Source organism: Phaethon lepturus, unplaced genomic scaffold (assembly GCF_000687285.1).
Source record: "Phaethon lepturus isolate BGI_N335 unplaced genomic scaffold, ASM68728v1 scaffold31739, whole genome shotgun sequence".
NCBI classification, from domain to species: Eukaryota; Metazoa; Chordata; class Aves; order Phaethontiformes; family Phaethontidae; genus Phaethon; species Phaethon lepturus.
The window spans coordinates 6,409-22,745 of record NW_010561800.1 but is presented as its reverse complement, the minus strand read 5'-3'; the positions used below and the strand labels follow the sequence as shown (position 1 = coordinate 22,745).

Sequence of the window (16,337 nt, the reverse complement as noted above, 5' to 3'; positions counted from 1 at the left end):
AACCCTAGTTTTGCTACTTCGCTTATCACAGCAAAGACTTTGTCGCATGCCAGGGCGCTCAGTGCCTCAGGGTTATGGTCTGCGCAGAAGAGTCATGAATTCCTGGTGAAGGTCTTGCCAGCAGTTTGTCTTTTTTGTCTGTATTTCATAGCAATGCTGCCTAGGTGATCACGCTGCACTGTTTTCAGTTGTGGTGGTGTTAGAATTATCTTGAGCCATTTGGGACCTTGTTGGTGAAAAGAAGCATCTTTCATTGATTGCAGGACATGGGTAGCAGATCTGCATGCTTGGGCTCTGCCTGAGGAAATGTTATCAGCCTGCCTGTGCAAGGCTTGGGAGTTTGTTTTAGCCAGTATAGCAAAGGTCTGGGTCTGGATGCTGTTGGACCAGTGTGTGGCACTGGCTGAAATGGAATCGCTTTTATACATTCATGTGGCTATTAATATGCAGCAGGATAGCTGCTTTTGCACAGCCAGAGCAGCTGAATCAGCCTATGTTTTAAGTGTAGACAGGACTCTTGCCTGCCAGATCCTGGGGGCTTGGGGGCTTAGACCAACTAGATAGAGCAGATGCTGACTGTGGGGAGAGCAGCCATGCTGAGGAGAGTCGCAGTCTTCTCTGGAGGCGAGCAGGCTGGGTCACAGCTGCTAGCACTCAGTTAAGCAGATGCTCTCAGTCTGGAGATTGGGGCAGAGCTGGGCCTTGCAAGTCTGGGCTGGGAATGAAGTTGCCTTGGAGATTGGGCAACATTTTTAAGCACAGATTGAAGAGAGATCCTGATCTCTCTCAGTAATTATGTACAGGTTAACCCTCATCTTGTAACTAGGCTTTCATCGGTTTCTTGAGGAGTCTGTGATGAGTCTTCTGTCATTAACCTCTTCTGAGTCTTTCTGTCTACAACAGATCTCTACAGGGATATGCACCAGTAAGGTCAGTTGTAAACTGGGAATTGGAGGTGGGGGAGAACAGAGGGAAAGGATTCTCTTCTCCCCATGACTGAGGAATGCAGGATCGTTTGGGTGCTTTACAGCCTGGCAGGTGAATTATCTGAAGTGACAGGACTTCTTCCTTTTCCCTGAGGCTCTTCCTTAGGTGCTGGCCATGTGTCAAGGCAATTCTCTGCAGACAGCTGGTAGAGTGCAAAGTTTAGTAGTATTTGCCTGCAGATGAGTCAGCAGAAGAGAAATAGCTTGCTCCTGTAAAGTGGAATGATCTTGTAGGCAAAGCAGCACATGACAGTCACATCTGACTGTGCCAACGCCTTCCAAATTCAGAGGGACGATAGGGGAGCCTGGGAGCAGGCAGTGCCACCCAGGGAGCCTGGGAGCTGTGGGTGTCGGAGGAGCCTCGCTGGTGCAGCATATTGGTCTTGGGCTGACTCGGATCTCAGGTGAGCAATGCAGCAGACGTGGGCTGGAGCATTTACTGAGTTGTTGCAGTAAGCTCTTGTTTTACACAGGCTTCAAGTTTAAGTAGCAGTATTTATTTTGCCTCGGCCTGTAAAGCTGCAACTGAAAAGCAGCGGAAGTGGCAGAAGAAATCCTGCTACTGCATGTGGATTTATGGATAATATTCTTCAAGCGATTCCTTGGGACATCAAAACACAAAGAATGCAGGAGGGCCAGGTCCTCATGCCATCAGTGTGCTTAGGGTGCAGAAATATCTGATCTGCTTTTCCGGTGTAGTGTGAGGCAAGCAGTTCTCTGACACCACGAAGGCTAAACAAAACATCAGTACAGTCCATGAAGATGCAGACAGTGAGATAAGACTTTGGCTAAGCAAGATGATTTGCCGTGCCTGTTTTGACCTTCTCCATCTGCCAGAGGTATTAATGTTGGCGTTGTGGTTAAATTCCAGCTCAGATGATGGTGCAGTTAACTCACACTAAGGGAGAAGTTTTAAATTCCTTCCCTGCCTATATATATTTTTTTCTTTGTGGTAATCAGTGCTTGTCCTGCTTCCCTCCCAGAAGTGGCTGTGTTTCAGTGGGAAGGACTTGTGCTTTGTAGTATTACTCTCAACAAAGTGCTGGGTGATTTCTGAAGGCTGTTATTGCCACAGTTTAGAGAAAATTCCTATTTCTCCTTTCGACCGCTATCCCTCCTTCATTCAACATCTGCACTTGGGGACTAAGAGGAGCGATTCCTTCAGGGAGAGCAACTCTTCTCCCTTCTGACAGACGGCTGCTCCTCGCAGAGCCCATACAAGTCTCTCTCTCAACGTGAGGTAGCTGGCAGGTGATGCAAGGCACTTCTTTGATAAAGGGTGTGCACCAAAGAAACACATTTCAGAAGCAAAGCCCCAAGTGTCTGGTAAAGTGGTGCAGAGGTGTGATTTGCCTGTGGATTTCCCGAATGGGCCACTTCCTAACTTCGCTCCTAGCAAGCAGTTTCTCCTATGCTCAGTAAGGCAGGAGGGTGACGCCTTAGACAAAATAGAACGATGTTAATATTGTACAGCAGGGCTCTTTTTTCTGGTTATGTCTGGTGTTTATCTTGGAGTTTTTCGGCATGAGCTGTGAGACCTATCTTCTCTTTCCCCTTCCCCATCTGCTGTAACTGTAATTAATGTTAGAACAGTCAATGCTTTCTGCATTTGGGGAAGCAAAGCTGTGTGCTCATGTGTTAAGCTCAGCTACAGATGCTGAATCCCATTGTTAGTAAGCAATTGTTTGGGATGCTATTTTAGTCATTGGGTCAAAATGAAACAGTCTAAGATTAGTAGCTTAATCGCAGTAAAGTATGGTTTGTTTTGAAAAACAGCGTGTTCCCAGTTTTTCATGAAGACAAGTTTGGTGCTGGGAGGACTTCCCAGCACCAAATGCACTAGCCGCAGGATAGAGGTTTTAAAGTTCTGAAGAGTTGTAAAATTATTGTTCAATTTCTGCATTAATTTGAGTAATTAGCAGAGTTGTGTCACTCATGAGGTGCCCAGCCTGCTCTCCGGACACTGCAGAATCTCCTTGAGTAACATCTAGCCTGTAACATCAGAGCAAATAGAGCATATTTATGCCATCCTCAAAGCATATTTCTCCCTTGGTATGTCAGGTGCCAAACTTGTCTTCAACTGTCCGAGCCCAGGAGAAATCTCCGACAGCTTCTTCCCCATTCCACCCCTCCCACACCCAACCACCCACTCTCCTCCACCCACTGCTGCTGCGGGGTGGCTGGTGCTGTCTGACCGCTGCTGCTTACTTAATGTTTCCATGAACACTGGGGTTACTTGAACCAGAGACAGGGGTCTGCTGCTTTCATGTGAACTGGATGGTTTCTGATAGGACCGTGGTGGTGAAGTAAATACCTGATACAGAGTGTGCTTGCAAGATGCCACCTTGCAAAACCTGAGAATTACTTGTGTCATACCCTGTGTTTTCACAGAGACACTCTGGAAGCTGCTGCATTTATAGCACAGATCTTGCCTGAAAGTTAGATGTTTGCTTAAGTGTTTGAAGACTTGGATCTTAGGGTTGCAAACTCTTCTTGCCTGAGATTGCTTTTGCACACTCCCATATGTCTGTCTGTTGTTAGGAAATAGTAAATTAATTACTGGAATGGGAGAAACTCAGCAAACTTGACTCGCGGGCATTATGGAGTGAGTGCTGGATGGCTCATGTAGTTCTGAAATGTCCTTGTGGCTGCTCTTCACTGTCACTTTTGTCTTCTCCCCAATGTTATTTTCGCTCCCCACTCACCTAGGATTCTCTCTTCCTGTTCTTCGTGCAGAGCAGTCTGGGATGCCCATAAGCATGTAGCCCAAAACCAGTTCAGCTGTGTTTGGCCCTGATGCTGTTTGTAGGGTATCATCTTGTTGATGCTAGGTGGGGAGAGTGGTATGTTCATGTGCTATTAAACTGTGTTTGACTCCTTACATTGGAACATTCCTTAACCTGGAGCCATTTGTACTTGAGTGAGTCCAATCGCTAAATCTGCTTCCTAATAGCTCTCTTTCACAAAGCCTGTGCTGCTTGGCTGCTGAACAGCAGAGCTGTGCCCAGTGGCCCTTACTGAGGACAGTCCCAGCTGATCCCGTGCAGGACCGCTCAGCAGAGACCCTCTGCCGAGGAGAGGGGTGGTGCTCAGAGGGACATCTGCCCTTTCTCATACCTCGCGCTTGCCCCACCTAATGTGTTCCAGCACACCCACTGTATGTGGGTGGGGAGACATTTTAAATTCCACACAGCACTTATTATTAGGGTGTTGAGGCATGCACGTAAGCATCATTCGTGGGTGGAGGGGTCATGCTGCGCTCAGGAATGGCAGGTCAGAAGTGCCATTTGCTGCACTGGAGAGCTGCATGCTTCAAGTGAGCAAGAGAGAGAATGCTGCTCTTTAGTTACTAACTTTGCAAATCTAGCACACATTTCTAACTCCTACAGCAGCTGAAAAGGGAATGTTTGCTGCCATGCCTTTCTGTAAATCCCTAGCTTTGCTTCAGCTGTGTGAAGTGCTGGGCTTCCTAATTCTTCACGGCCCTTTTGGGAAGGTACAGTGACCCCAGCTCAAAAGCAAGGGTCGCTTACTTCCAGATAGCTGTCACAATTTCTGTCCCAAATTGGTTGTCTGTCTATTCATCACAGAAGCAGTTCAGCTGAACCACCACTAATTACAACCTCGTATGTAAAGTGCTGGCAGTAAGTGTGCCCTAAAGTGGTGGCAGCAGCTGCTTCACCATCAGCTGAGTCACCACTGCGGTGGGGACAGGGGAGAGACGTTAAGAGGGGAGCGTGGTAGCCCCTGTCCCAAGGTGAGCTGTCCCTGCTGGGGAGCTGCAGCTTGGTCTTACACAAACAACAAAGCAAACAGCACGCCAGCTAGTTGTTTAATTTTATCACCATGGGCTGCACCTCTTCCCTCACCCTTGTCCTTCTGCTTAAACCTGCTCCTTCCTCTCTTCAGGATTGTTACGGGGATGCAGCACACTCACCAGCTGTCTTGCTGGGCAAGGGGTAGAAGAATGCATTCATCAGAACGAGAGCTGGAGGAGGGCTGAATGCAGGCTGGGCATGCCTTAATCCTTAGGTTGCTTTTCAGATGCTAAAATAGCATAATTAGCCTTGTAGTAATGATTTATAAGTTGCATTGCAACTCTTTTGCGAGTATCTCTCCAGCCAGCTGACTGCTGCACGCTTCTCTCTGTAGAACAGCTCCAAGTTGCATTAAATGATTCAGTATTCCCACCAGGCGCTGTTTGTCAAGCCTTGGCAGCTGATGCCAAATACAACTGGCTAAGTCCCTTGTTAGATGGCTGTGTCTTTGCGCTGACCTTCTGTACACTGTGCCTGCTGTTGACCGATTCTGCTTTGGAAGAGCTGAGAAATATCTTTTTTTTTTGATTTTTTTTTTTTTTTTCCGCCTCTCCTTCATTTTGTTCCAGTTCTTGCTGGACGTGCTTGGCAAGATGGAGCCGCCAACCTCCTCCAGGCTGAATTCCCGAAAGAGAAGAAAAGATGGATCTGGCCCCAATGGGGCGACAGAGCTGGATGGAATCCCTCCAAAAATGTCCCGACGCTCATTCGTAAGTAAGCAGAGATAGGAGCTTTACATGGCTGCAAGATTAGGACATTGAGCCATAACAGCAGAAAGATAAATGTGATGTTTTTGCTGTGGACACAGAAAACAAGTGGGGAGGGGGGAAAGAAGCAAATGACAGTAGCTATCCTTCTTGCAAAGCCAGTTTAAAAATCTTCCTTTGTTCATAGAAATAACATACTTACAACATGGGCTTAAATTAGGTCTGAGGCAAGCGTCGCTAAGCTGCTTTTGTGGTGTATCCAGCTTGTCTCTAGTCACTTAAGCTGAACCTGAGCAGGCATGCATGCAGATATCCATGGAGGAGTGAGCATTCATTTCTCATAGGTGGGTTTTCTTAAGTGACTCAGGGAGGGAGGAATGCTCCAAACAAGCACCTAACAACTCCTGCTCCTAGCAGAAGGCAGTCCCATTCAAGTCGGGGGAACTGCAGGAGGACCTGAAGTCTCTAAGCACCTGCAGAAGCAATTTATTGAATCTGCGCTCTGAAACGCTGGGAAGGTGACTGTTTGTTTGATTCTCCTGGTCTGGCAGGAAACTGCGTTTATGTTGCTGATACTCAGGAGTGTTCATAAAAAAAAAAAAAAAAGGATTTCCCCTTCTAGATCAACCTTGTGACAGCTTTAACAAGCTAAAGCTTGTGGGGTGTCTTCTAAATGGGATCTGTACCAGTTAATACCAGTGTAAAGAGTTGACTTTAACTTGTCCTTGCCACAATACTGTGATGATCGGCTTTTTACAGCTCTTCTCTGCCCTCTTCCTGGAGCTGTCCTGCATATCACATGTGCTCTAGCTGCTCTTTCCTTATCTCTGTCAAAAGCCAGCTACCATCCCTGCCACGTCGTATTGGGGTCATAGTCCTTGGCAAAATATGGTGATGTGTTGCAGCTTTCCTCTTTGATAACAACGTTTTGCTCTTCAGGAGTACTTCAGTCCTGTCCCAGGGCATTTGACAGATGGTAACGAAGTACAGCAGCACCAGCAGTGAGAATTGGGGAGGCAAGCGTTGGGAATGGCGGCTGGAGCTGTTGCATGCCTTATACCACAGAGCCTTAATATCCTTGATTGTCAAAACCCACCCCGTCCCTCTTGAAGACCCCACATATTTTGGTAAGGACAGAGAAGTGTGCAGGTTATTCTGTGGGAATTACTTGCTCTTCAAATTGATCTGTCCTGTGTTAGAAATAAAGCATCTGCCTATGAGCAGCACAGACAAGTAATACTAGCCACTTTCTAAACTTCATGGCTGTTTTTTAGCTACAGGACTAACGCAGACCTCCTGGTGAAAGAGTTCTTTTTTCTTCCTTTTGTGAAAAATTATTGATTATAGCAAGAGTAATAGTGTTGCCTAACTGTGACATTACCTTGAAGCCTTTACCACTCCCAACTAAACAGCTCTCCAGCAGACTGTTCCCCTAAGCAGTCGGGCTCAACAGCAGATGGTAGTAACAAGCCTGCTGACACATAAGCTTGTTGTATTGTCCACATAAGGTTGAGGCCTGACCCTCATAGGTGCTGCAGAGGAAGGGCAAAACTCTGGCAAGGGCTTTTGAGGACATTTCTCTGACATCCTCTGATAATTTTCATAGGGATTTTTTTATGCTTTTATTCCTAGCTTCATATCAGGTATGTGCCAACCAGACTGCAAAGAATCTGGTTTTATTCGCAAGCTCCAGATATAATGGCAGTGATGAAAGGAGAGACCTGCAGGCCTTAACCTAACAGTAAGGATGCTGGTAGAGGAGGTGGCGTGTGAAACGCAGGTATTGGAGCCTCAGTAAGTTAAAGGAGATTTTCAGCAGTATCAGTTTGCTTGAATGTAGTTATCAGTGGTTGCTTTCCTGTGCACTTCACCTTGAGCACTCTAATAAGGAATGACATTGGCAGTAACAGCAGCGGTCTTTCTGGTTGCAGTGGTGCTGGGCACCGTGGCAGGATGCTGCCATGGGACAGGAAGCCAGAGAGGAAACTGCTGATCAGCTTTTTGCAGCTTGAAGGTATTATTGTAATGATCCGCAAGCTTGTTTCCTAGTCTTCTGTCTCAGGAAAGAGACATCCATTGCTGCCCCACACCTTCTGGCTAGAGGAAATGGAGCTGTTTGTTCTGTTATGGGAAGGGCAGATGTTTTGTTCCCATTTTGAGGAGATCAGAAACAATACCTGGTCTTCAGCTGCTGATTAAACATACTGCTGTGGTCCAGCTAGTAGATTAGAGGGAGTTTCCTGCAGCAGTTGGAGATACTCTGCCACAGATCGAGGTCAGTGTCTCACTATGTGTGGCTCAGAAATGAGATACATTCCCCGGGAATTTGCTGCTGTTCGTATTGCTCTTCTGCTTGTTCATATACTCAAATCAAGGAGCTCTTAAAATTTGTACATCACAGCACAAGCACTCAGGCACAGCCAAGTCATGGTCTTGCCTGGGTGGGCATAGCTGGAGCTGCAACAGTGTGAGGTTTGATGAAGCTTGGCTTCTGCTGCTGTGAACTGCTGTTTGTCAAAAGTCTGTTTCTACCAGCTGCAGATCTGAGCCTCCAGTTTTCTTGGGTCCAGTATGACTACCACCTTCTTAACGTGACTTCTCCCCTCCCCAGCCCCCCCCAAACTCAGGCTAATCACCCTGCAGGGCTGTTTTGAGGTTTAACAGTAATTAGTCTTTCAGTACATGCGTTTGAATCATGCAGAGACACAGTGAGTCACTCGATGACTAGGACACTGCAGTTGCAGTGCTGCCGCTATGTAGTGCACTCACCTTTGCATTCTCACAGCTAACCTTCTCTGGCTCTTTAGGGATTGAGGGAGCCAGCTCCGTTTTCAGATGAAGTGGAAATCGATTACAGCAAGCCATACATCAGAGTAACATATGAAGAAGCGATGAGAGGGACCCCTTGTAAGTAAAAACCAGACTGGAAGGGTTGTATATATGTTGGGTTGGGGAGGGACAAGTATGATTTTGATACCTCTTGAGACTGAACCAACCTTGTGTGTCAGACCAGGTTTGCAGCCAATGGCTTAGTTAATGCTTTGGTGATTAGATAACCATTCGCATGTGAAACTGGGCCTGCCAGTACAACTGAATTTGGAGCCTCTGTGTGTGAGGAGCCGTATCTTCACCAGTAAGACTATGCGAAGCGAACACGTATTTGTGTTTTAGCTCTTCCACTGACAGCTATAGAATAGTATCAGAGCTGAACATTTTTCTGTACTACTTTGTCCAAGACAGCTTCAAGTTAAGCATTTTAAGTGTCACCTCTTCTGAAACTTGAAATAGGCAAGTAAAACCAACATATATCTCTGTATGACCCATTCTAGCCTGGATTTGAATTAAAGTCATATTAAACACACTAGGCCAGCCCCACAACAAGAACATGTCCTTTTATTCTTCAAACCAGTCTGGGAAAAACACGGTTCTCTTTGCAAGTCCAAAGGGGACTCCTGAAGGATTGCTGCCCTGTCTTGCCAAACAGACTGTGCAGACCGTGCTGTCGTACTTGGCCTCTCTGTTATGGAAACCAAGACAGTAAAAATGCTGCACTTCTACCTACCTGACTGCTGCTGAGAGATGAGCCAGCTCAGATTAGACCTGGCAGTGGTTTTCTGCAGGAGGTTCTGGAAATCCAGTGCTTTTCACAGTCCGCATTAATTTCCCAGCTGAAAGTCTCCAGAGCCTGCACAAAGATCTCTGATTTCAACAGTCATGGCTCTCCTGCCTGCTAAGACTGAAATACACTGCATGCATCCTTGTTGCTGTTTATGCCTGTGCTCAGGAACTGTAGCTGCTGCAGGTATGGAGGAAAAGGGAAGGATGTCTCAGACAATTTCCAGAACATGATTGTACTTTCATAAAGGCCTGCCAGGACCAGCCCTCTTCTGGCATACAGAAAGCTTTTGCAGTCTTGGATCTCCAGATCCTTGGCTCTCCAGAGCCTCTTGGCATCTTCAGACTGAGGTGGATTTGCTGAAGAATGATTGTAAGAGGCTGTCCTCAGACTCCTCTGCTTAGCTGGAATTTAACAACCCTACCTTTGCATCAGCTCATTCTCTTGCTGCCTCCAGGCCCTGTCTCTACGTACCTTCAGGGCCCTGCTCAGACCCATGGGGTTTCAGCTCTCCTGCTAGGTCTTATCTCTTCCCCTTCCTCACTGCAGCTTTGATGTGACTCTGCTCACACCACCACTCTGAGTCTGTCTGCCTGAACTGGTCCAGAGGGCAGCAGCCCATTCCCAAGTGTGTTGGATACCAAGAATATGTGGCTTTCTGTTACCAGCAGTAAGAGGGCTGGAGTGCTGTGTGGTCCCAAGAGACCAGAAGTCAGGGAGCCTCCTGCTATTACATGGCAGTGCTAGAGCATGTCACTTTCTCTCTGTGCTGACCTCAAAGAGAAGAGCTACAATTTCCCCTGGCAGAGGTGGCCTGAGGAAAGTTTTGTTCCAGCTGGATTTTTGGATACAGCCACACACTTTATGGGACTGGGTGGAGCCAGTGATGCTGATGGGGAATCAGAACAGCCTGGTCCTTCAGCCAGACTGGTGGCTGTGGCAGTAGGCTGCAGAGGAGGATGCTGAAAAGATCTTGAGATGCTATCCTGGCTGGCAGAGGGAAATTGGGCACCTATGAACTATTTTGGCCAGTTCCCCTCTGGTAGCTCAGTGCTGTGCACAAAGTTAATGCTGCGTTTGGATTTCTGTAGGAGGGAGATCTGCAGGGTTTGCGTTCCCTTTGGTCTCCCTTGACCTTGTTTTGGTGGATATATGGTAGGTTTTGAGTCTGTCTTTGAACATGGTTGTATTTCGGCTCTGTGCTCAGCAGCATTTGTTTCCATGTGGGAAGGCAGAGAGCTAGCTGTTTCTCTTCACAAATCTTTCCTGGCTATGGCTCTGCATTCTGCCAGTTTTCTGCAACACCCCACGAGTTTCAGAAGGTCCCCAAATGCAGGCATGAGCAGCAGCTGCTTCTCCAGAAACGCATCTTCACAAAGGTGTCTCTGTCTCCTTGGCACAGTGGATCGCCCCGTCAGAGTTTATGCCGATGGAATATTTGACTTGTTTCACTCTGGACATGCCCGGGCCTTGATGCAAGCGAAGAACCTCTTCCCAAACACATACCTCATTGTCGGAGGTAAGGAGTGACTTTGTTGACTTTGGCTGTCATAGGAGTACAGTTTACCTCCATCCATGGTTGTGCATACAGACGGCATAGCAGAGTTTTTGTCTTTATGGCCTTAGTGGTTCTCACTGCAGCCAATTTTGCCAAATGTTCTTTGAGTCTTATTGCAATATATTGAGAGTTAATATGTCTGCAGGAAGATATGCTGTACCAAATGAGTGCTTGAGAAAGCGATTTCTGATCAGGCTGTTCTAATTTGACCCCTCTATTTTTGTGACAGATACCGGTAAGTTGCACGCCTGAGTATCAAAGTATATTAGGGGCGATTGAGCATCTGCCTCTTGAATGAGACAGTTAACGAATGAGGAACAGTCCCTCCGTGGCTGATTGAGCTTTGTGTGACCTGTGTTGCCCTGCAAGTCGCGCCCCCCCCGCCCCAGCTCTGCTGGGGATTGCTTATAGTTTTCTCAACTACTGTTAGCTTCCTGAAGCAAAATGAAACTGATCCTGTGATAGAGCCATCATAATGTCTTTGGTTTGTTGCCTTATCACAGTTTCACTCACTGAGGGCATTTTTATAGTGGTACTTCTGCATTTTTTGTGTGTGTTACAGTAGTGTCTGGGAGGGGGAGGGAGGGGGACAGCTGAAATAGTTGCTGCAACCTACAAAATGCTCTGAGCTTAGAAGTCGTGCAGGCAGAAAGACATCCCTGCATACGTCAGACAGGAAAATAACTTCAAGTCAAACTATTAATATGTTAATGTAGCAAGGTGTGTAACCACCCTCTGCCTCTGGGAGACTGGTGAGGTGGAGAGCAACGAACTGCTCCCCTTGCACCAGGAACTGAGACAAGGGGCCACAGCCCAAGTGAACGTTAGCTCTAGGCTGGGAGCAATCTCCCCCACTCTTTGTCATCTGTTTGTCTAGAACATAAATAAATCCAGTACCAGTGAGACTGGTAATGGGTAATGCCTTGTTTACTTTTGAGTCTGATAACCAAATAAAACTCCTTCCTTCTCAGTGCCTTACATTGCAGATTATGCAGAGTTGTTCATTTACTTTCTCAGAGAACATAATAATTAAGCTAACTTGATTTGCTGTGAACTAACCCTTTGTTTTAATACTCCTTTCCAAGAACTACACTGTGGTATGGCATTTTATGAAGTAAGGATCTTAGGGAAGGCTTTTCTTTCATGAACTTCAGTTTCCAGGCCTGAGACATTCATAAGTTAATAAGCAGGTTTCTGCCTAATAGAGCCCCAGGTGCCATTTCATACAGGAGAGTAGTCTTCTGTATTGGCTGGTTTTGTTGGTAAGCATTGTAGGCTCTAGAGACCTTGAGGGCTTGGGGTGTATGTCCCCAACTTGGGCAGAAATCCCCCAAACATCTTGACTAGAATTGCTCAGGAGTTCAGTGCCCTGCGCTACTCCCTGTTCCTGGTGCTTTGTGGCTGGAAGAGCTGGGTTTGAAAGTGCCAGTGCTGGCCTCCATCAGCAGCCGGAACTGCCTGGCTTGGGAGGGGTGCGTGCAAGGTCCTTTTGCTGTAAAGCACTGGGGTAAGTACCTCAAGCTTATTCTTCTCTGTGCCTCTTTCTTCAGTCTGCAGTGATGAGCTAACCCATAACTTCAAGGGCTTCACAGTAATGAATGAAAATGAGCGGTATGATGCTGTGCAGCACTGTCGCTACGTGGACGAAGTGGTGAGAAATGCACCATGGACACTCACCCCCGAGTTCCTGGCAGAGCACAGGGTAATTTGTGACATCTGATCCATTCTGAATTTTGATTAACTTCTGTCTGTGCTTGCTGTTTACAGCCAGAATTCATCCATGGGGGTAACCTCTGCTTGCTCAACCTGCTTCGATTAAAAATCCTTAAATATAGAATGAGCTGGGTTATGGGAATCGAGTGGGTTTCTTGGGAGACTAGAAGCATTTGCTGAGGTGGCAGATAATGTTAAAATAAGGTAGAAATTGTGACATGGTGAAAAAGCCTGAGAGGATTCTTGCTGTTCCATCAGAAATTGATGCTGGTTACAGATTGGTGTGAAATGCAGCAGGGAGAGGATAACATGGGTTGGAAGGGATTTCTGGAGGGCGTCTGGCACCTTACAGCAGGAGCAGCTTAGATCTACATCAGCTTTCCTGCAGCAGGAGACCAGGAAAGCTGTCTTGAGAGTCTTTTATCAGTTGGTAAGATAAAGGAATCTCTAACCGAGGTAGAACTGCTTTGGGAGGTGAAGAAGTCTCCAGGGGAGTTTGCTTAGTTTACCTTTGTTGCCATTAACAAACCATTTCAGTGTGGAGTTTAAAACAGCTGTGTCCTTAGTCCCAGCCTTTCCCCTCTGGTGTGTGCTTAGAACTGATATGGAATTGCCATTGAGAACTTGGGACTGCTTGTGTTGCTTTCTAAGAGGAAAGTGTCTTGCTGTTCTCTGTCACACCCCTACGTGGAGGTGTTGAGCAAAAAGTTACCATCCGTTACCAAAAAGCAGGAGACCTGCACGTTCAAGATAAAATGTTGATTTGCATTGCTTTCTTAATTTTCAGATTGACTTTGTTGCACACGATGACATCCCCTATTCTTCTGCTGGCAGCGATGATGTTTATAAGCATATAAAAGAAGCAGGTGGGTCTGGGTCAGGTTCTCCAGGGCTTCCTGTCAAAGATCTGCTGTAGTTTCTCCAGTGCCCCTGTACAGCAGGATTATGCCTGGGGAGGTGACTGTGCCCCTCTGGGAACAAGGTCTGCCCAGGAGGCTCTGAGGGTAGGAAGAAGCTCGGCTTTGGGCCTTACTTCATAAGGCTAGGACTGGTCCATGTTTCAGGCCAAGCATTGATATTTCTACCCACTAAACTGTAGGACCCCTTGTCCTGTCCTTGTTACCATGCTATACTATATGCAGTGGATTGTAGTCAATAGTCTTTAAACCGGCTAAAGTGAAGAGCTTTTCATTAGAAGACATGGTATTTTTGACATGGTTTTGACATGTTTTGGTCTTACTTAGGTCTTCCTCATAGTCTGAGGAAGCAGGATCCTGGTATTGAACATTCAAGGACAGAGATGTGGTTGTGAGGACAGTTAGGAAATGAGATCTTGACAGGAGAGAGTGTTTCCTAACAGAGGTGGTAGGAGCTTTTTGCCATGTGACTTGCTACAGCTGTCCTGGGTCCTGTTCCCCAACTTTAGGCATGTTTGCACCAACTCAGAGGACTGAGGGGATCTCAACATCAGATATCATCACCCGGATCGTACGAGACTATGATGTTTATGCCAGGCGGAACCTGCAGCGGGGCTACACAGCTAAAGAGCTCAACGTCAGCTTTATAAACGTGAGTTGAAGTGTGTCTCACCACAAGCTGCGTGAAACCGAATCTTATAAATTGTGGAGATGTAGAATCTTGTCTAGTGGTAGCACAGTCCTGCCATATGTCAGTAAAAGGCCAGTCTGCAGAGCTAAGCAGTTGCACCAAAACAGTGTCCTTGGAGTAGAAATTAGACTTCATCCACCACTGAAACTGCCTCTAGGACTCATCCAGAGGAACTGGTGTTTTGCTAATACTGCTCCATTGTCAGAAATGTCTCAGTGACATTTTACCTGTTGAAGGAGCTAGAGACCGGATGTGTGGCAAAATGTGTGTTTTCTTGAATTGAATGAAGTGTGGGTTGTTCTTGGCAGCAGCTGCTGTGTCTCATCTCTCTCTCCTTCTCTCAACCACCTTCTTAAGGTAGAGTCATTTGTTAGGATAAAATCTGATCCTGTTCTCACTGTACTATTCCCTTCCTGGAGCTGCAGGAGCAACAGTGCTTGGGTAGGAGAGAAGGGCATGCTCTGATCCTGTGCTGAGCAGCTCTAACTCACAAGCAGAATACATGGCAGAAGGCACTTCTGATGTTGGAAGTAAAGTAGCAAACATTTACTTTTCTTTAATCACTCAGATACTATGCCTATTTTTTTTAAATACAATTAAATGCAAAAATGAAACAGGAGAGGTAACGGCTGCTTGGCCTCTCTTTGGCATGTAACTCTGCCTCTGTTTAAAAACACCCAGCAAAAAGACTTGTGCTATTGTGATATTCAGAGAGACCTACAGCAGGTCACTCAAATATAATCTGTATGTTGTATAAATATTTCCCTCTTCCATTTATATATCCCTCTTCCTATTAGATAGTGCTTATCTCTGGGTTTAGTCTCGCTTTGTCTCATACTGTGCCAGTGACTGCCACAAAGCATCTCACAGCCCCACTATGTCTGCCATTTAGTCTAGGGAAGAAGTGTCACTGAAGTGAAGGAGAAGTGTCACAAGACTAATGGAGATGCTGAGTCTTAAGCAGCAGTTCAGTGTAATGACACAGAGCAGAGGTGGTCGCCACTCAGATCTGGTGAGCTGTATTCTCATCCACCACTTAATGTACAGGAGAAGAAATATCACCTCCAGGAGCGTGTGGATAAGGTGAAAAAGAGGGTGAAGGATGTAGAGGAGAAGTCAAAGGAATTTGTCCAGAAAGTAGAGGAGAAGAGTATTGATCTCATTCAGAAGTGGGAAGAGAAGTCCCGGGAGTTCATTGGCAATTTCCTGGAGATGTTTGGCCCAGAAGGCGCATTGGTAAGGAGCCGCTCTGGGAAAAGGGGAAGGGGGATCTTGGAGAGCTCGACAGCCCACGGTCTGCAGAGCAAATTTACAGTTTGTTGCAGTGCTCGATGTGCTGCCAGTATCCAGACAAGTTGTCCCAGGTTTGGGCAGCCTGTTTACAGGGAGCCCTCACCCCTGCCAACAAGAGAATGCCAGTTACGGTTATGGTGTGAAAAGTCCCCATGCCACACAACCTGTGCCTGTAAACTCCAGCTTGTGTCCTTGCAGGCCACTGAGCAGCCAAGAGATTGGTGGTCACTTTGTCACTAGCCTGGGATGAGTCTGAAGCTACTTGTTTTTGCCAGGCTCTCCTGTGCTGCTGGGTAAATATCACAGGCACTTGATGTTAGAGGTGCTTGAAAATGGGTGATGATTACACTGCATGCAGTTTCCAAAGCCTAGGGTGATGCTTGGGTTTTTTCTGCTCTTATATTGCATGAAACATTGAAGGGACACAGCAATTTAAAATGCTGCACAAGCTGTAAGTACTGTCCATTTCCACCGCTGTTTAAGCCACGTTAACTGTCTTCCCGCTTCCATTATTAGAAACATATGCTGAAGGAGGGCAAGGGCCGGATGCTGCAAGCCATCAGCCCAAAGCAGAGTCCCAGCAGTAGCCCCACACATGACCGCTCGCCGTCTCCCTCCTTCCGCTGGCCCTTTTCAACCAAGACTCCTCCTTCCTCACCGGCCAACCGCTCCAGGAACGAGTCTGCAGTCACCTACGACATCAGTGAGGATGAAGAAGATTAAGATACCAGCCGGGATTTGCTGCGAACCGCTAATTGCCGAATCCTAAGTCCAGACCCACTGGGGAACTCTAAATGAGCAAGAGAGCCATAGGAACAGGGCTGACGGTGAGCACAGGGCCTTGGAGGCACCCGTTGCTCTTAGCAAGGGCTGCTGCCTGGAAGCACATTCAAACCTCCTCTCCCTTCTCCTTCCCAAGTCCCCTTTTTATTGTTTACGTTCTAGTGGTTTCCAGGGGGAAGATGGTTTTTATATTTTAAGAAAATAATCTTTTAAAGCGCAAAGAATAGCACTCAAGTGTGGCTTTTGTTTTGGTTT

The 16,337-nt window shown here is 46.8% G+C and overlaps 1 protein-coding gene across 1 annotated transcript; it reads left to right on the top strand.

Annotated features, from left to right (window-relative positions):
- Nucleotides 1-5,061: 5,061 nt before the first annotated feature.
- Nucleotides 5,062-16,092, top strand: PCYT1A (phosphate cytidylyltransferase 1, choline, alpha). Its single transcript, XM_010294097.1, has 9 exons — nucleotides 5,062-5,091; nucleotides 5,374-5,514; nucleotides 8,319-8,418; nucleotides 10,530-10,646; nucleotides 12,236-12,387; nucleotides 13,186-13,264; nucleotides 13,825-13,967; nucleotides 15,054-15,242; nucleotides 15,816-16,092. The coding sequence occupies exons 1-9, from the start codon at nucleotides 5,062-5,064 to the stop codon at nucleotides 16,020-16,022; spliced, it is 1,158 nt and encodes a 385-aa protein (XP_010292399.1). The 3' UTR covers nucleotides 16,023-16,092.
- Nucleotides 16,093-16,337: the final 245 nt, after the last annotated feature.